Below are 27522 nucleotides of genomic sequence, written 5' to 3' on the forward strand. Positions count from 1 at the left end.
ATACTTATACTGTAACTCTGTGTCTCTCCTTTATACTGTATGCTTATACTGTAACTATGTGTCTCTCCTTTATACTGTATACTTATACTGTAACTGTGTCTCTCCTTTATACTGTATACTTATACTGTAACTATGTGTCTCTCCTTTATACTGTATACTTATACTGTAACTATGTGTCTCTCCTTTATACTGTATACTTATACTGTAACTATGTGTCTCTCCTTTATACTGTACACGTATCCTTTATACTTATACTGTAACTATGTGTCTCTCCTTTATACTGTATACTTATACTGTAACTGTGTGTCTCTCCTTTATACTGTATACTTATACTGTAACTGTGTGTCTCTCCTTTATACTGTATACTTATACTGTAACTATGTGTCTCTCCTTTATACTGTATACTTATACAGTAACTATGTGTCTCTCCTTTATACTGTATACTTATACTGTAACTATGTGTCTCTCCTTTATACTGTATACTTATTCTTTATACTTATACAGTAACTATGTGTTTCTCATTTATACTGTATACTTATCCTTTATACTTATTATGTAACTATGTGTCTCTCCTTTATACTGTATACTTATCCTGTAACTGTGTCTCTCCTTTATACTGTATACTTATACTTTAACTATGTGTCTCTCCTTTATACTGTATACTTATACTGTAACTATGTGTCTCTCCTTTATACTGCATACTTATACTGTAACTATGTGTCTCTCCTTTATACTGCATACTTATACAGTAACTATGTGTCTCTCCTTTATACTGTATACTTATACTGTAACTATGTGTCTCTCCTTTATACTGTATACTTATCCTTTATACTTATACAGTAACTATGTGTCTCTCATTTATCCTGTATACGCATCCTGTAACTGTGTCTCTCATTTATACTGTATACGTATCCTGTAACTGTGTCTCTCATTTATACTGTATACATATACTGTAACGGTGTCCCTCCTTTATACTGTATACTTATACTGTAACTATGTGTCTCATTTATACTGCATACTTATACTGTAACTATGTGTCTCTCCTTTATACTGTATACTTATACTGTAACTATGTGTCTCTCCTTTATACTGTATACTTATACTGTAACTATGTGTCTCTCCTTTATACTGTATACTTATACTGTAACTATGTGTCTCTCCTTTATACTGTATACTTATACTGTAACTATGTGTCTCTCCTTTATACTGTATACTTATACTGTAACTATGTGTCTCCCATTTATACTGTATACTTATACTATAACTATGTGTCTCCCATTTATACTGTATACTATAACGGTGTATCTCCTTTATAAGTATAATTTTTTCTCTGATATAACAAGGCTCAGCCTTGTGCACAGGGAGGGGCAAGTAATAGAGGTTGAAGGGTAAACCCAGCAGATAGCTAAACTGCCTTAGAGTGCCCTATATACCTATGTGTAGTATACAGCTGCTGCCATACTCCCTAAGCTACTGCTTGACGCGGGATCTAATGCAAGTAATTAGCTTATGTGTTTGTGCTTAACCGAATAGTACTGGGCTGGAACAGAAAGAAAACCAGCTGTGAGGAAAAGTAGGAAAGAACGTGAAACAGCAGAAAAAAATATATATTACTATATATAAATATACAGACAAGAACATGAGCAAAGGCATTAGAGGCAGCCACAAAAACAGCTAGGTATAAGGGCTAGAGACACACACTAGTACTCACTGACGTTGTGAGACAGATGATAGAGAGGAAAGTGAAGTGTGAGACAGATGATAGAGCGATAGAGAGGAAAGTGATGATGTGAGACAGATGATAGAGCAATAGAAGAAAATGACAGTGTGAGACAGATGATAGAGGGATAGAGAGGAAAGTGATGGTGTGAGACAGATGATAGAGGGATAGAGAGGAAAGTGACAGTGTGAGACAGATGATAGAGGGAAAGAGAGGAAAGTGATAGTGTGAGACAGATGATAGAGGGATAGAGAGGAAAATGACAGTGTGAGACAGATGATAGAGAGGAAAGTGACAGTGTGAGACAGATGATAGAGAGGAAAGTGACAGTGTGAGACAGATGATAGAAGGACAGAGAGGAAAGTGACGTGTGAGACAGATGATAGAGCGATAGAGAGGAAAGTGACAGTGTGAGACAGATGATAGAGAGGAAAGTGACAGTGTGAGACAGATGATAGATGGATAGAGAGGAAAGTGACAGTGTGAGACAGATGATAGAGCGATAGAGAGGAAAGTGACGGTGTGAGACAGATGATAGAGCGATAGAGAGGAAAGAAATTGTGTGAGACAGATGGTAGAGCGATAGAGAGGAAAGTGACAGTGTGAGACAGATGATAGAGGGATAGAGAAGAAAGTGACAGTGTGAGACAGATGATAGAGGGATAGAGAGGAAAGTGATGATGTGAGACAGATAATAGAGGGATAGAGAGGAAAGTGACAGTGTGAGACAGATGATAGAGCGATAGAGAGGAAAGTGACAGTGTGAGACAGATGATAGAGGGATAGAGAGGAAAGTGACAGTGTGAGACAGATGATAGAGCGATAGAAAGTGACAATGTGAGACAGATGATAGAGCGATAGAGAGGAAAGTGACAGTGTGAGACAGATGATAGAGCGATAGAAAGTGACAGTGTGAGACAGATGATAGAGCTATAGAGAGGAAAGTGACGGTGTGAGACAGATGATAGAGAGGAATGAAATCGTGTGAGACAGATGGTAGAGCGATAGAGAGGAAAGTGACGTGTGAGACAGATGATAGAATGATAGAGAGGAAAGTGACGTGTGAGACAAATAATAGAGCGATAGAGAGGTAAGTGACAGTGTGAGACAGATGATAGAGAGGAAAGTGACAGTTTGAGACAGATGATAGAGGGATAGAGAGGAAAGTGACGTGTGAGACAAATGATAGAGCGATAGAGAGGAAAGTGACAGTGTGAGACAGATGATAGAGGGATAGAGAGGAAAGTGATGGAGTGAGACAGATGATAGAGAGGAAAGTGACGGTGTGAGACAGATGATAGAGCGATAGAGAGGAAAGTGACAGTGTGAGACAGATGATAGAGTGATACAGAGGAAAGTGACAGTGTGAGACAGATGATATAGAGGAAAGGGACGTGTGAGACAGATGATATAGAGGAAAGGGACAGTGTGAGACAGATGATAGAATGATAGAGAGGAAAGTGACAGTGTGAGACAGATGATAGAGGGATAGAGAGGAAAGTGACAGTGTGAGACAGATGATATAGAGGAAAGTGACAGTGTGAGACAGATGATAGAGGGATAGAGAGGAAAGTGACAGTATGAGACAGATGATATAGAGGAAAGTGACAGTGTGAGACAGATGATAGAGCGATAGAGAGGAAAGTGACGTGTGACACAAATGATAGAGGGATAGAGAGGAAAGTGACAGTGTGAGACAGATGATAGAGCGATAGAGAGGAAAGTGATGGAGACAGATGATAGAGAGGAAAGTGACGGTGTGAGACAGATGATAGAGCGATAGAGAGGAAAGGAATCGTGTGAGACAGATGGTAGAGCAATAGAGAGGAAAGTGACAGTGTGAGACAGATGATAGAGTGATAGAGAGGAAAGTGACGGTGTGAGACAGCTGATAGAGGGATAGAGAGGAAAGTGACAGTTTGAGACAGATGATATAGAGGAAAGTGACAGTGTGAGACAGATGATAGAGCGATAGAGAGGAAAGTGACAGTGTGAGACAGATGATAGAGGGATAGAGAGGAAAGTGACAGTGTGAGACAGATGATAGAGAGGAAAGTGACAGTGTGAGACAGATGATAGAGAGGGAAGTGACGGTGTGAGACAGATGATAGATGGATAGAGAGGAAAGTGACAGTGTGAGACAGATGATAGAGCGATAGAGAGGAAAGTGACGGTGTGAGACAGATGATAGAGCGATAGAGAGGAAAGAAATTGTGTGAGACAGATGGTAGAGCGATAGAGAGGAAAGTGACAGTGTGAGACAGATGATAGAGGGATAGAGAGGAAAGTGACAGTGTGAGACAAATGATAGAGGGATAGAGAGGAAAGTGATGATGTGAGACAGATGATAGAGGGATAGAGAGGAAAGTGACAGTGTGAGACAGATGATAGAGCGATAGAGAGGAAAGTGACAGTGTGAGACAGATGATAGAGCGATAGAGGAAAGTGACAGTGTGAGACAGATGAGAAGAAAGTGATGTGTGAGACAGATGATAGAGCGATAGAAAGAAAAGTGACAGTGTGAGACAGATGATAGAGCGATAGAGAGAAAAGTGACAGTGTGAGACAGATGATAGAGGGATAGAGAGGAAAGTGACAGTGTGAGACAGATGATAGAGAGGAAAGTGACAGTGTGAGACAGATGATAGAGAGGGAAGTGACGGTGTGAGACAGATGATAGATGGATAGAGAGGAAAGTGACAGTGTGAGACAGATGATAGAGCGATAGAGAGGAAAGTGACGGTGTGAGACAGATGATAGAGCGATAGAGAGGAAAGAAATTGTGTGAGACAGATGGTAGAGCGATAGAGAGGAAAGTGACAGTGTGAGACAGATGATAGAGGGATAGAGAGGAAAGTGACAGTGTGAGACAGATGATAGAGGGATAGAGAGGAAAGTGATGATGTGAGACAGATGATAGAGGGATAGAGAGGAAAGTGACAGTGTGAGACAGATGATAGAGCGATAGAGAGGAAAGTGACAGTGTGAGACAGATGATAGAGCGATAGAGGAAAGTGACAGTGTGAGACAGATGAGAAGAAAGTGATGTGTGAGACAGATGATAGAGCGATAGAAAGAAAAGTGACAGTGTGAGACAGATGATAGAGCGATAGAGAGAAAAGTGACAGTGTGAGACAGATGATAGAGGGATAGAGAGGAAAGTGACAGTGTGAGACAAATGATAGAGGGATAGAGAGGAAAGTGATGATGTGAAACAGATGATAAAGCGAAAGAGAGGAAAGTGACAGTGTGAAACAGATGATAGAGCAATGCAGAGGAAAGTGACGGTGTGAGACAGATGATAGAGTGATAGAGAGGAAAGTGACAGTGTGAGACAGATGATATAGAGGAAAGTGACAGTGTGACACAGATGATAGAGGGATAGAGAGGAAAGTGACAGTGTGAGACAGATGATATAGAGGAAAGGGACGTGTGAGACAGATGATATAGAGGAAAGTGACGTGTGAGACAGATGATAGAGTGATAGAGACAGATGATGGAGGGATAAGGAAGAGGAAACTGATTGTGTGAGACAGATGATGGAGGGATAAGGAAGAAGAAACTGAAGGTGTGGAACAGATGATGGAGGGATAAGGAAGAGGAAACTGATTGTGTGAGACAGATGATGGAAGGATAAGGAAGAGGAAACTGATGGTGTGAGACAGATGATGAAGGGATAAGGAAGAAGAAACTGAAGGTGTGGAACAGATGATGGAGGGATAAGGAAGAGGAAACTGACGGTGTGAGACAGATGATGGAGGGATAAGGAAGAGGAAACTGATTGTGTGAGACAGATGATGGAGGGATAAGGAAGGGGAAACTGATGGTGTGAGACAGATGATGGAGGGATAAGGAAGGGGAAACTGACGGTGTGAGACAGATGATGGAGGGATAAGGAAGGGGAAACTGACGGTGTGAGACAGATGATGGAGGGATAAGGAAGGGGAAACTGACGGTGTGAGACAGATGATGGAGGGATAAGGAAGAGGAAACTGATGGTGTGAGGCAGATGATGGAGGAATAAGGAAGGGGAAACTGATGGTGTGAGACAGAAGATGGAGGGATAAGGAAGAGGAAACTGATGGTGTGAGACAGATGATGGAGAGATAAGGAAGAGGAAACTGATGGTGTGAGACAAATGATGTAGGGATAAGGAAGAGGAAACTGATGGTGTGGGACAGAAGATGGAGGGATAAGGAAGAGGAAACTGATGGTGTGAGACAGAAGACGGAGGGATAAGGAGGAGGAAACTGACGGTGTGAGAGACGATAGAGCGAGAGAGGAAACTGATGGTGTGTGAGACAGATGATAAAGCGATAGAGAGGAAAGTGACAGTGTGAGACTGATGATAGAGAGGAAATTGATTGAGGGATAAGGAAGGGGAAACTGATTGTGTGAGACAGAAGATGGAGGGATAAGGAAGAGGAAACTGATTGTGTGAGACAGATGATGGAGGGATAAGGAAGAGGAAACTGACGGTGTGAGACAGAAGATGGAGGGATAAGGAAGAGGAAACTGATGGTGTGAGACAGATGATGGAGGGATAAGGAAGAGGAAACTGATGGTGTGAGACAGATGATGGAGGGATAAGGAAGAGGAAACTGATGGTGTGAGACAGATGATGGAGGGATAAGGAAGAGGAAACTGATGGTGTGAGACAGATGATGGAGGGATAAGGAGGAGGAAACTGACGGTGTGAGACAGAAGACGGAAGGATAAGGAAGAGGAAACTGATGGTGTGAGACAGATGATGTAGGGATAAGGAAGAGGAAACTGACGGTGTGAGACAGAAGATGGAGGGATAAGGAAGAGGAAACTGACAGTGTGAGACAGATGATGGAGGGATAAGGAGGAGGAAACTGACGGTGTGAGACAGAAGATGGAAGGATAAGGAAGAGGAAACTGACGGTGTGAGACAGATGATGGAAGGATAAGGAAGAGGAAACTGACGGTGTGAGACAGAAGATGGAAGGATAAGGAAGAGGAAACTGACGGTGTGAGACAGAAGATGGAGGGATAAGGAAGAGGAAACTGACGGTGTGAGACAGAAGATGGAGGGATAAGGAAGAGGAAACTGATGGTGTGAGACAGATGATGGAGGGATAAGGAAGAGGAAACTGATTGTGTGAGACAGAAGATGGAAGGATAAGGAAGAGGAAACTGATGGTGTGAGACAGATGATGGAGGGATAAGGAAGAGGAAACTGACGGTGTGAGACAGAAGATGGAAGGATAAGGAAGAGGAAACTGATGGTGTGAGACAGATGATGTAGGGATAAGGAAGAGGAAACTGACGGTGTGAGACAGATGATGGAGGGATAAGGAGGAGGAAACTGACGGTGTGAGACAAAAGATGGAGGGATAAGGAAGAGGAAACTGATGGTGTGAGACAGATGATGGAGGGATAAGGAGGAGGAAACTGACGGTGTGAGACAGAAGATGGAGGGATAAGGAAGGGGAAACTGATTGTGTGAGACAGATGATGGAGGGATAAGGAAGAGGAAATGGACGGTGTGAGACAGATGATGGAGGGATAAGGAGGAGGAAACTGACGGTGTGAGACAGAAGATGGAGGGATAAGGAAGAGGAAACTGATGGTGTGAGTCAGAAGATGGAGGGATAAGGAAGAGGAAACTGATGGTGTGAGTCAGAAGATGGAGGGATAAGGAGGAGGAAACTGACGGTGTGAGACAGAAGATGGAGGGATAAGGAAGGGGAAACTGATTGTGTGAAACAGATGATGGAGGGATAAGGAAGAGGAAACTGATTGTGTGAGACAGATGATTGAGGGATAAGGAAGAGGAAACTGATGCTGTGAAAAAGATGATGGAAGAGACTGCAGCTCAGGTGAAGTGCTCACCCTCTGTGTCACCATCATGATGTTGAGGGCTCAGTACGACATCAGACATGCGAGCCGAACTGAGAGCTTTGCCCGCCACTAAACTCATCCCAGTTAAGTTATCCAGCTGCACCTAAGAGGAACAGAAGTGGTCAGTACAGGACAACAACCAGGACCCACCATGGCAAAATACTTTAGAGCTCAATATCCCCACCCAGAAACCTCTGGTTTCCTTTTTATTAGCCATCGCCTTCATTATACCATGCCCTACACTTCTCATCCAGATATTCAGTGTCCCTCCCACAGCCCCTTTCGTTCCTTGTGCCAACATACATAGGCATCATCGCTGGTCTGAATAGTATGGTGCCGCTGGAGCATCCTAGTACGTGGGTGATCGCTGGGGGAGGGTCTGGGGGAGTAAGGTACACCATTGTGGTCTGGAACCTCCATGCCCTCAGGATGGGAGACTCTATCCATACAAGTCGTCAATGGGCTTGATTCTTATTTAAAAACAAACAAATAAAAACACTTTACTCATTGTGCATGTTATTTCACAATCATCCCAAATTCAACAGGCAACATTAAGCTCAGATGTAGTCTTTGAAAAAAGATTCTAATATCTAGAGCACAGAGCCCCTCAGTAACTACCCATAATCCCCCTGTACTTAACCCTGCTACTCACATAGGTCCCTCAGTAACTACCCATAATCCCCCTGTACCATACTCTGCTACTCACATAGGTCCCTTAGTAAATACCCATAATCCCCCTGTACCCTACCTTGCTACTCACTTAGGTCGTTCAGTTAGTACCCATAATCTCACTGTACCCTACCCTGCTACTCACATAGGTCCCTCAGTAACTACCCATAATCCCCCTGAACCCTACCCTGCTACTCACATAGGTCCCTCAGTAACTACCCATAATTCCACTGTACCTTACCCTGCTACTCATTATGGGTCTCTCAGTAACTACCCATAATCCCCAACACACAACTCCAACCAAGCATAGCACCTCCAGTGTAGTGCTCGCTGACAAGGATGCTGTCCAGCCTTCTGTCATGAATCCACATACAGCATGACTAAGGGCTTGAGGCCTGAAACGTTGCTTACCTATGTGACCCTGCTGTAAATAAGGGACTATTTTATTTAAAAGTGCTGCTGTATGGATTCATACCAATAATCCCCCTACCCTGCTACTTCCATAGGTCCCTCAGTAACAACCCATAATCCCCCTATACCCTATCCTGCTACTCACATAGGTCCCTCAGTAACTACCCATAATCCCACTATACCCTACCCTGCTACTCACATAGGTCTCCCAATAACTTCTAATAACTCCTAGGTACTCCTTTCAGCTACCTTACTGCCCCCAACCCATAAATACATACATTGGCTAATAATTATTCACTAGCGAGCAGTGAGACAATATCTGGGAACCTTTAGCTACTATCAGAAAGAGTTTATGAGGATTTTGCTATATTTGTAGGTGCAAGCACTTATTGTGCAGATAAATAACCAGGCTGCACACGAAAGATAACACTGCACATGCACTTACCTCTGCTGGTTGTCTTGGTCCGGCTGTATGACGGCTGATACTGCTGTGCCCCAATAGCTTGCTCATCAAGTACCAGAGCACCCAGCTCTCCATCCCCTTGCCTGCTCTCCTGAACTGGTGTGGCCAAAATTCTACCCATCTCTGGCTCACAATCCTGTTGCCCCTCTACAGAACAGTCCTCCTCCATGCTCTCTGTGTGCAGCATGGTTGGGTGGTATCTGGGTGGTGACGCTGTGGTGGGTGCACGGATCTGGAGGAGGTGCTGGGGATGGTGATAGGGTTCTGTAGCAGTCTGGTATGGAAGGTTCCCTGAGTCCACCTGGCTCAGTTGTGAGCTAAAGAGTTCCTGTAACTCCTGTTGCTGCTGCTGGTGCTGTTTGATGAGCTGCATAAAGTCAGCGGGGGGCAGGCGCACATCTGTATGCCCTGTCAGGGAATGGCGAGGGGAGAGCAGACCCTGCAGAATGTGTGGCAGCTGCTGGTGATGCCGGGGATAGGTGCCCGGGGTAGGGGAGAGCAGGGCCTGCTGAAGAGAGGATGGGGAATAGTTCTGCTGTGAAGAGGCAGAAAAGCCAGAATACTGCTCCAGTTGGGGAACTTTTAGAGCTTGTGTGTATCCTGTTGCCCCCGTGGAGGAGTAGACGGCAGAGGACGCGTGCGGATGGTCAGTGAAAACATGGGGATGCAAGTGAGTCTGAGCATAATTTGTACAGGGTGTGAAGCCAATATTCCCACTGAAAAAAAGAAGAAGACAGCTTTTAGTGCCACGTCTTAAAACTCACCCATGTGTCCGACACATAATGAGTCTTACAGCCTTAAGGTGTAGATGGCATCTGTGATCCGGTATACCTGTTCCCTGCTGTGCCTATTCCTTCTGTACCTGTGCCCTGCCTATTCCTTCTGTACCTGTGCCCTGATGTGCCAATTCCTTCTATACCTGTGCCCTGCTGTGGCAATTCATTCTGTACCTGTGCCCTGCTGTGCCTATTCCTTCTGTGCTTATTCCTTCTGTACCTGTACCCTGCTGTGCCTATTCATTCTGTACCTGTGCCCTGCTGTGCCTATTCATTCTGTACCTGTGCCCCTCAGTGCTGTGACTATTCCTTCTGTACCTGTGCCCTGCCGTGCCTATTCCTTCTGTACCTGTGCCCTGCTGTGCCTATTCATTCTGTACCCGTGCCCTGCTGTGCCTATTCATTCTGTACCTGTGCTCTGCCTATTCCTTCTGTACTTGCGCCCTGCTGTGCCTACTCCTTCTATACCTGTGCCCTGCTGTGCCTATTCCTTCTGTACCTGTGCCCTGCTGTACCTAATCCTTCTTTACCTGTACCCTGCTGTGCTTATTCATTCTGTACCTGTGCCCTGCTGTGCCTATTCCTTCTGTACCTGTGCCCTGTTGTGCCTATTCCTTCTGTACCTGTGCCCTGTTGTGACTATTCCTTCTGTACCTGTGCCCTGCGATGCCTATTCCTTCTGTACCTGTGCCCTGCCATACCTATTTCTTCTGTACCTAAACCTAGTCCTTCTGTAACTGTGCCCTGCTGTGCCTATTCCTTCTGTACCTGTGCCCTCCTGTGCCCATTCCTTCTGTATCTGTACCTAGTCTTTCTGTACCTGTGCCCATTCCTTCTGTACCTGTGCCATGCTGCGCCTATTTCTACTGTACTTGTGCCCTGCTGTGCCCATTCCTTCTGTACTTGTGCCCTGCTGTGCCTATTCCTTCTATACTTACGCCCTGCTGTACCTGTGCCCTGCTGTGCCTATTTATTCTGCACCTGTGCACTGCTGTGTCTATTCATTCTGTACCTGTGCCCCTCACTTCTGTGCCTATTCCTTCTGTACCTGTGCCCTGCTGTGCCTGTTCCTTCTGTACCTGTGTCCTGCTGTGCCTGTTCCTTCTGTACCTGTGCCCTGCCTATTCCTTCTGTACTTGCGCCTTGCTGTGCCTATTCCTTCTGTACCTGTGCCACTAAGTGCTGTTCCTACTCCTTCTATACCTGTGCCATGCTGTGCCTATTCCTTCTGTACCTGTGCCCTGCTGTACCTATTCCTTCTTTACCTGTACCCTGCTGTGCCTATTCCTTCTGTACCTGTGCTCTGTTGTGCCTATTCCTTCTGTATCTGTGCCCTGCTGTACCTATTTATTCTGCACCTGTGCCCTGCTGTGCCTATTCCTTCTGTACCTGTGCCCTGCCTATTCCTTCTGTACCTGTGCCCTGCCGTGCCTATTCCTTCTGCACCTATGCCCCTCAGTGCTGTGCCTATTCCTTCTGTACCTGTGCTCTGCTGTGCCTATTCTTTCTGTACCTGTGCCCTGCTGTGCATATTCCTTCTGTACTTGTGCCCTGCCGTAACTATTTCTTCTGTACCTAAACTTAGTCCTTCTGTACCTGTGCCCTGCTGTGCTTATTCCTTCTGTATCTGTGCCCTCCTGTGCCCATTCCTTCTGTATCTGTGCCTAGTCTTTCTGTAACTGTGCCCTGCTTTGCCTATTCCTTCTGTATCTGGGTCCTCCTGTGCCCATTCCTTCTGTATCTGTGCCTAGTCTTTCTGTACCTGTGCCCTGCTGTGCTCATTCCTTCTGTACCTGTGCCCTGCCGTGCCTATTCCTTCTGTACCTGTGCCCTGCAATGCCTATTCCTTCTGTACCTGTGCCCTGCCATGCCTATTCCTTCTGTACCTGTGCCCTGCAATGCCTATTCCTTCTGTACCTGTTCCCTGCCATGCCTATTCCTTCTGTACCTGTGCTCTGCCGTGCCTATTCCTTCTGTACCTGTGCTCTGCCGTGCCTATTCCTTCTGTACCTGTGCCCTGCCGTGCATATTCCTTCTGTACCTGTGCCCTGCCGTGCTTATTCCTTCTGTACCTGTGCCCTGCTGTGCCTATTTATTCTGCACCTGTGCCCTGCTGTGTCTATTCATTCTGTACCTGTGCCCTGTCTATTCCTTCTGTACCTTTGCACTGCAGTGCCTATTCCTTCTGTAATTACGTCCTGCTGTACCTGTGCCTATTCCTTCTGTACTTGTGCCCTGTTGTGCCTATTTCTTCTGTACCTGTGCTCTGCTGTGCCTATTCCTTCTGTACCTGTGCCCTGCTGTATCTATTTCTTCTGTACCTGAATCTAGTCTTTCTGTACCTATGCCCTGCTGTGCCTATTCCTTCTGTACCTCTGCCCTCCTGTGCCCATTTCTTCTGTATCTGTGCCTTGCTGCGCCTAGTCTTTCTGTACCTGTGCCATGCTGTGCCCATTCCTTATGCACTTGTAATCTGTTGTGCCCATTCCTTCTGTACCTGGGCCCTGCTGTGCCTATTCCTTCTGTACTTGTGCCCTGCTGTGCCTATTCCTTCTGTACTTACGCCCTGCTGTACCTGTGCCTATTCCTTCTGTACCTGTGCCATGTTGTTCCTATTCCTTCTGTATCTGTGCCCTGCCGTGCCTATTTCTTCTGTACCAGTGTCCTGCTGTGCCTATTCCTTCTGTACCGTGCCCTGCTGTACCTATTCTTTTAGTACCTGTGCCCTGCTGTGCCTATTTCTACTGTACTTGTGTCCTGCTGTGCCTATTCCTTCTGTACCTGTGCCCTGCTGTACCTATTCCTTCAGTACCTGTGCCCTGCTGTGCCTATTCCTTCTCTACCTGTGCCTCTACCTGTGCCCTGCCGTGCCTATTCCTTCTGTACCTTTGCCTTGCTGTGCCTACTTTTTCTGTACCTGTGCCCTGCTGTGTCTGTTCCTTCTGTATCTGTGCCCTGCCTATTCCTTCTGTACTTGCGCCTTTCTGATCCTATTCCTTCTGTACATGTGCCACTAAGTGCTGTCCCTACTCCTTCTATACCTGTGCCATGCTGTGCCTATTCCTTCTGTACCTGTGCCCCGCTGTACCTATTCCTTCTTTACCTGTACCCTGCTGTGCCTATTCATTCTGTAACTGTGCCCCTCAGTGCTGTGCCTATTCATTCTGTACCTGTGCCCTGCTGTGCCTATTCCTTCTGTACCTAAACCTAGTCCTTCTGTACCTGTGCCCTGCTGTGCCTATTCCTTCTGTATCTGTGCCCTCCTGTGCCCATTCCTTCTGTATCTGTGCCTAGTCTTTCTGTACCTGTGACCATTCCTTCTGTACCTGTGCCATGCTGTGCCTATTGCTACTGTACCTGTGCCCTGCTGTGCCTATTCATTCTGTACCTGTGCCCTGTCTATTCCTTCTGTACCTGTGCACTGCTGTCCCTATTCCTTCTGTACCTGTGCCCTGCTGTGCCTATTCATTCTGTACCTGTGCCCAGCCTATTCCTTCTGTACCTGTGCACTGCTGTCCCTATTCTTTCTGTACCTGTGCCCTGCCTATTCCTTCTGTACCTGTGCACTGCTATCCCTATTCCTTCTGTACCTGTACCCTGCTGTGCCTATTCCTTCTGTACCTGTGCACTGCTATTCCTATTCCTTCTGTACCTGTACCCTGCTGTGCCTATTCCTTCTGTACCTGTACCCTGCTATCCCTATTCCTTCTGTACCTGTACCCTGCTGTGCCTATTCCTTCTGTACCTGTGCACTGCTATCCCTATTCCTTCTGTACCTGTACCCTGCTGTGCCTATTCCTTCTGTACCTGTGCCCTGCTGTGCCTATTCCTTCTGTACCTGTGCCCTGCTGTGCCTATTCTTTCTGTACCTAAACCTAGTCCTTCTGTACCTGTGCCCTGCTGTGCCTATTCCTTCTGTATCTGTGCCCTTCTGTGCCCATTCCTTCTGTATCTGTGCCCATTCCTTCTGTACCTGTGCCATGCTGTGCCTATTGCTATTGTACTTGTGCCCTGCTGTGCCCATTCCTTCTGTGCCTGTGCCCTGCCATACCTATTTCTTCTGTACCTAAACCTAGTCCTTCGGTATCTGTGCCCTCCTGTGCACATTCCTTCTGTATCTGTGCCTTGTCTTTCTGTACCTGTGCCCTGCTGTGCCCATTCCTTCCGTACCTGTGCCATGATGTGCCTATTGCTACCGTACTTGTGCCCTGCTGTGCCTATTCCTTCTGTACCTGTGCCCTGCCGTACCTATTTCTTCTGTACCTAAACCTAGTCCTTCTGTACCTGTGCCCTGCTGTGCCTATTCCTTCTGTATCTGTGCCCTCCTGTGCCCATTCCTTCTGTATCTGTGCCTAGTCTTTCTGTACCTGTGCCCTGCAGTGCCCATTCCTTCTGTACCTGTGCCATTCTGTACCTATTGCTACTGTACTTGTGCCCTGCTGTGCCCATTCCTTCTGTACTTGTGCGCTGCTGTGCCTATTCCTTCTGTACTTGTGCCCTGCTGTACCTGTGCCTATTCCTACTGTACCTGTGCCCTGCCGTGCCTATTCCTTCTGTACCTGTGCCCTGCTGTGTCTATTCATTCAGTACCTGTGCCCTGTCTATTCCTTCTGTACCTGTGCACTGCAGTGCCTATTCATTCTGTACCTGTGCCCCTCATTGCTGTGCCTATCCCTTCTGTACCTGTGCCCTGCGGTGCCTATTCCTTCTGTAACTGTGCCCTCAGTGCTGTGCCTATTCCTTCTGTACCTGTGCCCTACCGTGCCTATTCCTTCTCTACCTGTGTCCTGCCGTCCCTATTCCTTCTGTACATGTGCCCCTCACTTCTGTGCCTATTCCTTCTGTACCTGTGCCCTGCTGTGCCTATTTCTTTACCTGTGCCCTGCTGTGCCTATTCTTTCTGTACCTGTGCCCTGCTGTACCTATTCCTTCTGTACCTGTGCCCTGCTGTGCCTATTTCTTTACCTGTGCCCTGCCTATTCCTTTTGTACTTGCGCCCTGCCATGCCCATACCTTCTGTAACTGTGCCCTGTTGTGCCTATTTCTTCTGTACCTGTGCCCTGCTGTGCCTATTTCTTCTGTACCTGTGCCCTGCTGTACCTATTTCTTCTGTACCATCTAGTCTTTCTGTACCTGTGCCCTGCTGTGCCTATTCCTTCTGTACCTGTGCCCATTTCTTCTGTATTTGTGCCTTGCTGTGCCTAGTCTTTCTGTACCTGTGCCCTTGCTGTGCCCATTCCTTCTGTACCTGTGCCATGCTGTGCCCATTCCTTATGTACTTGTAATCTGCTGTGCCCATTCCTTCTGTACCTGTGCCCTGCTGTGCCTATTCCTTCTGTACTTGTGCCCTGCTGTGCCCATTCCTTCTGTACCTGTGCCATGTTGTTCCTATTCCTTCTGTATCTGTGCCCTGCAGTGCCTATTTCTTCTCTACCAGTGTCCTGCTGTGCCTATTCCTTCTGTTCCTGTGCCCTGCCTATTCCTTCTGTACCTGTGCCCTGCTGTACCTATTCCTTCAGTACCTGTGCCCTGCTGTGCCTATTCCTTCTGTACCTGTGCCCTGCTGTGCCTATTCCTTCTGTACTTGTGCCCTGCTGTGCCTATTCCTTCTGTACTTGTGCCTTGCTGTGCTTATTCCTTCTGTACTTGTGCCCCTTAGTGCGATGCCTATTCCTTCTGTACTTGTGCCCTGCTGTGCCTATTCCTTCTGTACTTGTGCCTTGCTGTGCCCATCCTTTCTGTACCTGTGCCCCTCAGTGCTGTGTCCATTCTTCTGCACCTGTGCCCCTCAGTGCTGTGTCCATTCTTCTGCACCTGTGCCCCTCAGTGCTGTGCCCATCCTTCCTGTACCTGTGCCCCTCAGTGCTGTGCCCATGCTTCCTGTATATGTGTCCCTCAGTGCTGTGCCCATTCTTCCTGTATCTGTGCCTCTCAGTGCTGTGTCCATTCTTCTGCACCTGTGCCCCTCAGTGCTGTGCCCATCCTTCCTGTACCTGTGCCCCTCAGTGCTGTGCCCATGCTTCCTGTATCTGTGCCCCTCAGTGCTGTGCCCATCCTCCCTGTATATGTGCCCCTCAGTACTGTCCCCATCCTTTGGTACCGGTGTCCCTCAGTACTGTCCCCATCCTTTGGTACCGGTGTCCCTCAGTACTGTGCCCATCCTTTCTTTATCTGTGTCCCTCGGTGCTGTGCCCATCCTTCCTGTATCTGTGCCCTTCAGTGCTGTGCCAATCCTTTCTGTATCTGTGCCCCTCAGTACTATACCTATCCTTTCTTTACCTTTTTCCCTCAGTGCTGTGCCCATCCTTTCTGGACCTGTGCCCCTAAGTGCTGTGTCCATCCTTTCTGTACCTGTGCCCATCCTTCTGTACATGTGGCCCTCAGTACTGTGCCCATCCTTCTGTACCTGTGCCCATCCTTCTGTACATGTGGCCCTCAGTACTGTGCCCATCCTTCTGTACCTGTGCCCCTCAGTGCTGTTCCCATCCTTTCTGTACCTGTGCCCCTCAGTGATGTGCCCATCCTTCTGTACCTGTGCCCCTCAGTGCCATGTCCATCCTTCCTGTACCTGTGCCCCTCAGTGCTGTGCCTATCCTTCCTGTACCTGTGCCCCTCAGTGCTGTGCCTATCCTTCCTGTATCTGTGCCCCTCAGTGCTGTGCCCATCCTTCTGTGCCTCTCAGTGCTGTGCCCATCCTTCTGTACCTGTGCCCCTCCGTGCTGTGCCCAGCCTTCCTGTATCTGTGCCCCTCAGTGCTGTGCCCATCCTTTCTGTATATGTGCTCCTCAGTACTGTCCCCATCCTTTGGTACCAGTGTCCCCTCAATACTGTCCCCAGCCTTTGGTACCGGTGTCCCTCAGTACTGTGCCCATCCTTTCTTTACCTGTGTCCCTCAGTGCTGTGCACATCCTTCCTGTACCTGTGCCCCTCAGTGCTGTGAACATCCTTCCTGTACCTGTGCCCCTCAGTGCTGTGCACATCCTTCCTGTATCTGTGCCCCTCAGTACTGTCCCCATCCTTTGGTACCGGTGTCCCTCAGTACTATCCCCATCCTTTGGTACCGGTGTCCCTCAGTACTGTGCCCATCCATTCTTTACCTGTGTCCCTCAGTGCTGGGCCCATCATTTCTGTAACTGTGCACCTCAGTGCTGTGTCCATTCTTCTGTACATGTGCCCCTCAGTGCTGTGCCCATCCTTCTGTAACTGTGCCCCTCAGTGATGTGCCCATCCTTTCTATTCCTGTACCCCTCAGTGATGTGCCCATCCTTCTGTACCTGTGCCCATCCTTCCTGTACCTGTGCCACTCAGTGCTGTGCCCATCGTTCTGTACCTGTGCCACTCAGTGCTGTGCCCATCCTTTCTTTACCTGTGCCCCTCAGTGCTGTGTCCATCCTTCCTGTATCTGTGCACCTCAGCACTGTCTGCACTTAGCTGTTTGGACAGTGGCCGATGACTGTAGTTTCCCAGAGAAGCCATTAGTGTTGCTCGCTGCTGAATCTGCATATGATTGCCACACTGAGTGATTGGCATGCCCCGAGAGGCTCCTGGCAACTCAGATAGTTCTTGAACCTGAATGGTGACTTGCTGGGATGTCTGCTGCTGGCTCGACTGCTGCTGGACACCCAGATGTGGTAGCGTGATATTAGGAGGTGGTGACGCACTGCTGGGTGGCTGGTATAGAGCACTGTGGGCTGCAATCCCCTGATACTGAGAGGATGCTGGACCCCCTAAATATGTGACAGTGAAACAAGTATGACATAAAAGAGCTGTAATTATAATATTCTGCAAAGAAGCCCCCATGTCTAACACATGTGCTGGGGCACACCCTTACTACTGGCTGAGGCATTGTGCGTGATAGACATGTGTCATGTGCCATTTATACGGCCAGGTGATGTGTCATGTGCAAGTTATATGGCCAGGTGATGTGTGGTGTGCCAGTTAAACAGCCAGCTGATGTGTGGTGTGCCAGTTAAATGGCCAAGTGATGTGGGGTGTGCCAGTTAAATGGCCAGGTGATGTGTGGTGTGCCGGTTATAAGGCCAGGTGATGTGTGGTGTGCCAGTTATAAGGCCAGGTGATGTGTGGTGTGTCAGGTTATGTGTGGTGTGCCAGTTATATGGCCAGGAGATGTGTGGTGTGCCAGTTATACGGCCAGGAGATGTGTGGTGTGCCAGTTATACGGCCAGGTGATGTGTCATGTGCCAGTTAAACAGCCAGGTGATGTGTGGTGTGCCAGTTAAACAGCCAGGTGATGTGTGGTGTGCCAGTTAAATGGCCAAGTGATGTGTGGTGTGCCAGTTAAATGGCCAGGTGATGTGTGGTGTGTCAGGTTATGTGTGGTGTGCCAGTTATACAGTCAGGTTATGTGTGGTGTGCCAGTTATATGGCCAGGTGATGTGTGGTGTGCCAGTTATACGGCCAGGTGATGTGTGGTGTGCCACTTATACGGCTAGGTGATGTCTCGTGTGTCAGTTATACAGCCAGGAGATGTGTCGTGTGCCAGTAATACGGCCAGGTGATGAGTCGTGTGCCAGCAATAAGGCCAGGTGATGTTTTATGTGCCAGTTATACGGCCAGGTGATGTGTCATGTGCCAGTTAAACAGCCAGGTGATGTGTGGTGTGCCAGTTAAACAGCCAGGTGATGTGTGGTGTGCCAGTTAAATGGCCAAGTGATGTGTGGTGTGCCAATTAAATGGCCAGGTGATGTGTGGTGTGCCACTTATATGGCCAGGTGATGTGTGGTGTGCCAGTTATACGGCCAGGTGATGTGTGGTGTGCCACTTATACGGCTAGGTGATGTCTCGTGTGTCAGTTATACAGCCAGGAGATGTGTCGTGTGCCAGTAATACGGCCAGATGATGAGTCGTGTGCCAGTAATATGGCCAGGTGATGTGTCGTGTGCCAGTTATAAGTGTGTGTGCTCCTGACGTATACTACAGACACTGTGTGTGTGTGTTCCTGACGTATATTACAGACACTGTGTGTGTGTGTTCCTGACAAATACTACAGACAGTGTGAGTTCCTGGCGTATACTACAGACTGTGTGTGCGTGCTCCTGACGTATACTACAGACACTGTGCGTGCTACTGTGCATGTGTGTGCGTGCTCCTGACGTATACTACATACGTCAGTAACACAGACAGTATCTGTAGTATACGGGAGGTACACACACACACAGTATCTGTAGTATACAGGAGGTACACACATGCACAGTATCTGTAGTATACGGGAGGTACACACACACACAGTATCTGTAGTATACAGGAGGTACACACATGCACAGTATCTGTAGTATACGGGAGGTACACACACAGGACACGCATGTACACATATATATAGCAAATATAAACACAAAAGTCTATGTTGTTTACACATACCATGCGGCTGTAGTATGGCACTGGACGATGGTGGTGGACTGTTTGACTGTCGGAAGTGGGGGTTGCTGGCTGGATTTGGGGGTGGGCTGGAAGGTTGAATTCGCAACCTAAAGGACAAAGATGGATCAGTGTTGAGAAAACAAACAGTACAGGCAGTAATCCACACCATTGAAACGGTTAAGGCTTTTATACCTGCCAGCAAACATGCCCACATGGCAGCATACCCCAAATGCACTTGCACCCCAAGTAACACTGCTCCAAAGTCTCACAAGACTGCTCCGTGTCTCAGTGTGAAGGTTCAAAGTCCAACACTGCAGTGGGGTGCATGCCGTGATGGTAGAGCATACTGCTAGTACAAAGATTCAAAATGTCAAAACGGCTGCACTCAAGAGGAAAACGTAAATAAATAAATTGTAACATTTAAAAATGACAGCACTTGGAGGTAATCCAAACTCCCATACCCATTACATGTCTACTTATCATAACCAAACTTTAGTTCACCCTCATCAAATGTCCTCCTTCTATTCGTACAACAGCACTATGAGCAGCTGCTTTTGGGGTGGCTTGCTGGTAGGTGAGAGGAGAAACCAGAGTCTCACATGCCGCATGAGAGGTTTGCGGGCTTAGCAACACAACAAAATAGTGGGTATGGCTTGAATGCTGAGGAACACAATTATTTTTGGAGCAAAAATGTGAGAGACAAAATGCATCCAGCTTTCTGAACTGAATGAATTTCTGTACCAGGGACTAACAGGGTCAGATTTGGACTAAAGATGAAAATCATCTTCGAAAAACTAGTGTCAGACTAAGGCATATCAAAATCACTTACACTTGTGAAGCTTAAGAGACCACCTATCTCCATGTAACTGCCTATTAGCAAGAGGTGGGTTTTCGGGATGGAAAGGAAAACACTCTCCACATTTCAGTAACCATATTAGAATCTGCAACCAGCACCACACTAAGCCAGTCAGAAATTAACAGCAGAATGTGCAGGTAACCCCATTGCCTACTCGACGGCATCCACAACAGTATCTTCAGCCAACACCAGTCTCCTACAACCGCTTCAGTATCCATAGGTAACACCACCCTCTTCCACTCACTGGCAGCCACAACAGTATCTTCAGCCAACATCAGTCTCCTGCAACACACAGGTAACACCACTCTCCTCCACTCGCCAGCAGTCACAGCAGTATCATTAGCCAACATCCTTCTCCTGCAACCTCCTCAGGACCCACAGGTAACACCACCCTCCTCCACTTGTCAGCAGTCACAACAGTATCATTTGCCAACATACGTCTCCTGCAACCGCTTCAGGACTCACAGGTAACACACCACCCTCTTCCACTCGCCAGCAGTCACAAGAGTATATTCAGCCAACACCAGTCTCCTGCAACCCCTTCAGGACCCATAGGTAACACCACCCTCCCACTCGCCAGCAGCCACAACAGCATCATTAGCCAACATCCGTCTCCTGCAACCGCTTCAGGACCCATAGGTAACACCACTGTCCTCCCACTCGCCAGCAGCCACAACAGTATCTTCAGCCAACATCAGTCTCCTGCAACCGCTTCAGGATTTACAGGTAACACCACCCTCCTCCCACTCGCCAGCAGCCACAACAGTATCTTCAGCCAACATCATTCTCCTGCAGCTGCTTCAGGACTCACAGGTAACACCATCCTCTTCCACTCGCCAGCAGTCACAACAGCATCATTAGCCAACATCCGTCTCCTGCAACCGCTTCAGGACTCACAGGTAACACACCACCCTCTTCCACTCGCCAGCAGTCACAACAGTATATTCAGCCAACACCAGTCTCCTGCAACCGCTTCAGGACCCAAAGGGAACACCACCCTCCAACTCGCCAGCAGTCACAACAGCATCATTAGCCAACATCCGTCTCCTGCAACCGCTTCAGGAACCATAGGTAACACCACCCTCCCACTCGCCAGCAGTCACAACAGTATCATTAGCCAACATCCGTCTCCTGCAACCGCTTCAAGACCTATAGGTAACACCACTGTCCAACCCACTCGCCAGCAGCCACAACAGTATCTTCAGCCAACATCAGTCTCCTGCAACCGCTTCAGGACTCACAGGTAACACCACTCTCCTCCACTCGCCAGCAGTCACAACAGTATCATTAGCCAACATCCGTCTCCTGCAACCGCTTCAGAAACCATAGGTAACACCACCCTCCCACTCGCCATCAGCCACAACAGTATCTTCAGCCAACATCAGTCTCCTTTAACCGCTTCAGGACTCACAGGTAACACCACTCTCCTCCACTCGCCAGTAGTCACAACAGTATCATTAGCCAACATCCATCTCCTGCAACCGCTTAAGGACCCACAGGTAACAACCACCCTCCTCCACTCGCCAGCAGTCACAACAATATCATTAGCCAACATCAGTCTCCTGAAATCGCTTCAGGATCCACAGATAAAACCACCCTCCTCCACTCGCTGGCAGCCACAACAGTATCTTCAGCCAACACCCTTCTCCTACAACCACTTCAGGACCCACAGGTAACACCACCCTCATACACATGCCGGCAGCCATAACAGTATCTTCAGTCAACATTCGCTCCTGCAACCGTTTCAGGACCCACAGGTAACACCAGCCTCCCACTCGCCAGCAGTCACAACAGTATCTTCAGCCAATATTAGCCTCTTGTAACTGCTTCATGACCCACAGGTAACACCACCCTCCTCCACTTGCCAGCAGTTACAACAGTATCATTAGCCAACATCCGTTTCCTACAACCGTTTCAGGATCCACAGGTAACACCACCCTCTTCCACTTGCCGGCAGCCACAACAATATTTTCAGCCAATATCAGCCTCTTGTCACTATTTCAGTAACCACAGGCAACACCACCCTCCTCCACTCGCCAGCAGACACAACAGTATCATTAGCCAACATCCGTCTCCTACAACCGTTTCAGCAACTACTTAAGCACCCACAGGCAACACCAACCTCCTCCATTCGCCGGTAGCCACAACAGTATCTTCAGCCAATATCAGCCTCTTGTCACTGTTTCAGTAACCACAGGCAACACCACCCTCCTCCACTCGCCAGCAGACACAACAGTATCATTAGCCAACATCCGTCTCCTACAACCGTTTCAGAAACCACAGGTAACACCACTCTGCTCCACTTGTTAGCAGCCACAACAGTATCTTCAGCCAACATCCGTCTCCTACAACTGCTTCAGGACCCACAGGTAACACCACCCTCCTCCACTCGCTGGCAGCCACAACAGTATCTTCAGTCAACATCTGCCTCTTGCAACTACTTCAGCACCCACAGGCAACACCAACCTCCTCCACTCGTCGGCAGCCACAACAATATTCTCAGTCAACATCTGCCTCTTGCAACTACTTCAGCACCCACAGGCAATACCAACCTCCTCTACTCGTCGGCAGCCACAACAGTATTTTCAGCCAACATCTGTCTCTTGTAAAAGCTTCTACACCCAAAAGCAACACCACCCTCCACTAGATGGCAAGTTAACTGCCTCTGCAGCTAATACCATCTCCACCAGCATGCAAACACTTTAATATCTGCTGCCAACACCACTCTCAACTCACTGGCAACTTGAACAGCATTTGCTGCCAACCACACCTCCCAGTTGCCAGCATCAGTATCTTGAGTCAAAAAAACAACATCAACTCAAGGTCAACCACATTAGCATCTATAGCCTACACTATAGTTTATCAAACAGCAATCAATCTCTATTTGCATCTATTCCCACCCTCCAACCACCAGCAATGACATCAGTATCCATAGCATCTATAACTCCTTCAAGTTAGAAATGTTTTTTACTGGTTCTAAATGATAATAAGTTACTTTTCTACCTCATTAACCTTTTGTACAACCTGGGAAAGGAAGTACCTCTGGAGCTGGTGGGTGAGAAGAGCTGGCTGACTCTCACAGGAAGGTGCTATGGTAGATGCTTGAAGTGGGGGAGATGGCTGTGGGGGCCGCGTACAGTCCTGGACCTAGACGGAGAATAAAATAAATTTGTCATTTGCACCCTGACTTCGAATTAAAAAAAAAATGTATGCTTACCTGATAAATTAATTTCTTTCATGATGGTGAGAGTCCACGAGCCATCACGTGTGAAAATATTCCCCTCCAGACCACTAGGAAGAGGCAAAATATAAATCCCTCCCACTTTCCATGATCCTCAGTGATATATATATATAGTAGATGAGGAAAAAGCGGCATAGATAAAGCGGGGTAAAGTCCAAAACATGTATTGCAGCAACTTGAACAAAAATAAATGGTGGGACTCAATCATGAAAGAAATCAATTTATCACGTAAGCATTTTGTTTTCTTTAATCAGATTGTGCGAGTACATGGGTCTTTGTGTGGGAATCAATACCCAAGCTGTGGAGTCCACAAGGTCACTGTCAATAGTGTGTGTATGTGTGTGGGGTGGGAAAGTGAAGGCAGGATGTTACTATTTAGGCATCATGGCCCTCAGAACTTTCCTACCAAAGGCAGCCTCAGAAGAAACACACACATCAAAGTGCTAAAAAAGTGTGCAAAGAAGACCAAGTAGCTGCATTACAAATCTGATCAATAGAAGCCTCATTAAGAAAAGCCCCAAGAAGTAGCAACTGGTCTAATGGAATGAGCAGTAATGCGCTCAGGGGAATTTTCCAAATAAGCCTTGTGGATTGAAGCTTTAAGCCAGGCTGCTAAATCCACAGCTAAAGCTATCTGACCTTTGTGAGACCCAGAAAAATTTACAAAAAGAAGAAAAAAGTCTGAAATCCTTTGTGGCTTCCACATAATATTTAAGAGCTCTTACAACATCCAAGTTGTGGAGAAAATGCTCCTTATAATTTTTAGAAGCTGGTCAAAAAGAAGGAACCACAATTTTCTGATTGATAGTTCTGTAGATACCAGTTTAGGTAGAAAAGAATAGCTAGTGCAAAAAAAAAAACAGCCTTATCCTGATGAAAAATCAGAAAAGGAGGTTCACAAGTAAAGCTGAAAGCTCAGAGACTCTTCAAACTAAATAAATAACCCTACAAAATAAAAGCTAAAAGTCCAAACCATGCATTGTCTCAAACAGAGGATTTTTTAAAACCTGATTCCAAGGAGGAGAAACTAGAAAAATAACTGGTTTTATCATTATCAGAGCCTGCACAAAGGCCTGAAAGTCATGAATTTGAGCAATTTTTCTATGAAACAGAACAGAAAGAGCTGAAATCCTGCTGGAAATCAATAACTCTAATAATTCTAACAGAATTAAAAGGGTAAACTTTGCAAGAACACCACACAAAAAAAAAGGTTTTGCAGACCTTATGATAAATATATCTAGAAACAGATTTCTTAACCTTAATTAGGGCATCAATAACTTTGTCAGAAACATCTATCTGAGGCAGAATTAGGTGCTCAATCGCCATGCCTTCAAATTCAGAGATATGGGATATTGATAAAAGAAAGGGGCTTGAGAGAGAAGATTATATCATAGAGGAAGACTACAAGGATGGTGCGACATCTGCACCAAATCCGCAAACCAAATCCTGCGAGGCCACACCTGATCAATCAGAATTGCTTGTTCCTGCTTGATCCTGGCTATCACTCTGGATAGTAACACAAATGGAGGAAAAAACAAATCAGGCTGAACGACCAAGGAACCACTAGGGCATCTATCAGAATTGCCTAAAGGTCCCAAGACCTGGAAAAATACTGAGGCAGTTTGTGATTCAAATGTAAGGCCATGAGATCTATCTGTGGCAGACCCCAATGCCTCACAATTTGATTGAAAACTTCCTGATTCAGAGACCATTCTCCTGGGTGAAAAGAATGGCGATTTAAAGTCTGCCTTCCAATTGGCCACACCTTAAATATGGATGGAAGAAATCCTGCAATGATAGCGTTATGATGGGTGACTCTTCCCTCCATCCTTAATGACCTGTGAGTTCCTCTCTTCGATGATTGACATAAGTCACTGCTGTGACACTGTCTGACTGGAATCTCAGAATAGATTTGTGTCTGAGGTCAGGCCAGCTCTGGTGAGCCATGAAGATTGCATGGAGTACCAGAACATTTAAAGGTAACCTTGCCTCCTGAGGATACCAAACTCCCTGCGCTCTCTGAGACCCCCAGACTGCACCCTAACCTAACAGGCTGGCATCTGTGGCAATTACAACCCACACTGGAAGAAGAAAAGAGGCTCCGTGAACCAGAGACTGATGAGTCTGCCACCAATGTAAGAACTGTCTTGACTTGTGATTTAACAGAACCCACTGAGACAGATCCTCCCCCACCATTCCAGTGATGCAGAATCTGCAATTGGCACCGTGAAATTTACAACTTCCATGCACTGAGCTACGGAAGGGAGAAGATTCAGCTGCAGAAGGGCACAGGCCTGTTTCAGTCTGCACTGATCTGTCAAAGACAAAAACAGTGTTACGGAATTGATTATGAAACCCAGAAAAGAGACACAAGTCTGAGGGGTTAATGAGCTCTTTGGAAGATTTATTTTCTAATAGTGACTCTGAAGCAACTGAAGAACCATTTGAGTGTGACACAAAGCCAGACGAAAAGAGGGATCTTGTACCAGAATGCTGTCCAAATATGGAACTACAGACATCCCTTGAACTGCAAAAAACGCTCCCAGTACTTTTTAAAAAACAGCCACAAATGGATTGTCTCAATATTGAAAGTGGGAACTTTCAGGAATTTGTTCAATATTTTAACATCCAAAACATGCTGAAAAGTATCCTCTTTTATAAACAGATTTAAATGAAACCCCTTGTTTAATTCTGAATTTTGAACTGGAGCAATCACCCCCATTACTACCAAGTCTTTTACATAAGCCAAAAAAGCTTGGGCCTTTAAAGGGTCTCAAGACACTAGACAAGAAGAATCTTCTCAGAGAAGACTATGAACGAAAACTTATTTTGTAGCCAAACAAATCTCTCCCAAGCCTCCTGAAAGAGACTCAATCTGCCCCTAAGAAGAGACTGGTCTGGTATGGGGGCCGCAGGTGGGGTAGTCTTTTTGGACTGTTTGTTTTTGAACCAGGAAGAGTTAGACATAGGATTTACAGTAGCCAGAACTCTGAGCAGATGAGGCATCTTTCTGAGACTTACACTGTCAAAATGGATGACAACTACCTGCAGATCTACGCTTGCCCTTAGATTTCTTTTACTGTGACAGAAAAGCTCCCTTACCCCCAGTCACTGTGGCAATAATAGCATCCAGTCCAGACCCAAACATAGATTTACCCTGAAAAGGGAGAGAAAGCAGTCTGCACTTAGAAATCAGCAGACCAAGTCTTAAAGCGACAGTCTAGTCAAAATTAAACTTTCATGATTCAGATAGGGCATGTAATGTTAAACAACTTTCCAATTTACTTTTATCCTCAAATTAGCTTTGTTCTCTTGGTATTCTTAGTTGAAAGCTAAACCTAGGTAGATTTGTATGCTAATTGCTAAGCCCTTGAAGGCTGCCTTTTATCTGAATGCATTTTACAGTTTTTCACAGCTAGAGGGTGTTAGATAACATTGTGCTCACACCTGTGGAGTTACTTATGAGAGGGCACTGATAGGCTAAAATGCAAGTTGGTAAAAAGAAAATTAAATTCATGCTTACCTGATAAATTGATTTCTTCTATGATACGACGAGTCCACGGATTCATCCTTTACTTGTGGGATATTATCCTCCTGCTAACAGGAAGTGGCAAAGAGCACCACAGCAGAGCTGTCTATATAGCTCCGACCTTGACTCCACCCCCCAGTCATTCGACCGAAGGTATAGGAAGAAAAAGGAGAAACTAAAAGGTGCAGAGGTGACTGAAGTTTTAAACCAAAAAATATAATCTGTCTTAAATTGACAGGGCGGCCGTGGACTCGTCGTATCATAAAAGAAATCAATTTATCAGGTAAGCATAAATTTCCTTTTCTTCTATAAGATACAACAAGTCCACAGATTCATCCTTTACTTGAGGGATACAATACCAAAGCTAGAGGACAGGGATGAACGGGAGGGACAAGACAGAGACCTAAACAGAAAGCACCACTGCTTGAAGAACTTTTCTCCCAAAAATAGCCTCAGAAGAAGCAAAAGTATCAAATTTGTAAAATTTGGAAAAGGTATGAAGGGAAGACCAAGTCGCAGCCTTACAAATCTGTTCAACAGAAGCATCATTTTAAAAAGCCCATGAGGAAGCCACAGCCCTAGTAGAATGGGCCATAATTCTTTCAGAAGGC

At 46.6% G+C, this 27522-nt stretch overlaps 1 protein-coding gene across 1 annotated transcript in view; it reads right to left on the reverse strand.

Moving 5' to 3' along the window:
* The window catches only part of SIK3 (SIK family kinase 3), a 772688-nt gene that overhangs the window by 78423 nt on the left and 666743 nt on the right, over positions 1-27522 (reverse strand). Inside the window, exons 18-23 of the mRNA XM_053691386.1 lie at positions 23182-23288; positions 19286-19392; positions 17274-17634; positions 9114-9847; positions 7892-8058; positions 7580-7691 (exon numbers count right to left, since the gene is read on the reverse strand). Coding sequence (XP_053547361.1) covers positions 7580-7691; positions 7892-8058; positions 9114-9847; positions 17274-17634; positions 19286-19392; positions 23182-23288 — 1588 coding nt within the window. The remainder of the gene's footprint in view (positions 1-7579; positions 7692-7891; positions 8059-9113; positions 9848-17273; positions 17635-19285; positions 19393-23181; positions 23289-27522) is intronic.

The sequence above is a fragment of the Bombina bombina genome, chromosome 8, assembly GCF_027579735.1.
Source record: "Bombina bombina isolate aBomBom1 chromosome 8, aBomBom1.pri, whole genome shotgun sequence".
NCBI lineage: Eukaryota > Metazoa > Chordata > Amphibia > Anura > Bombinatoridae > Bombina > Bombina bombina.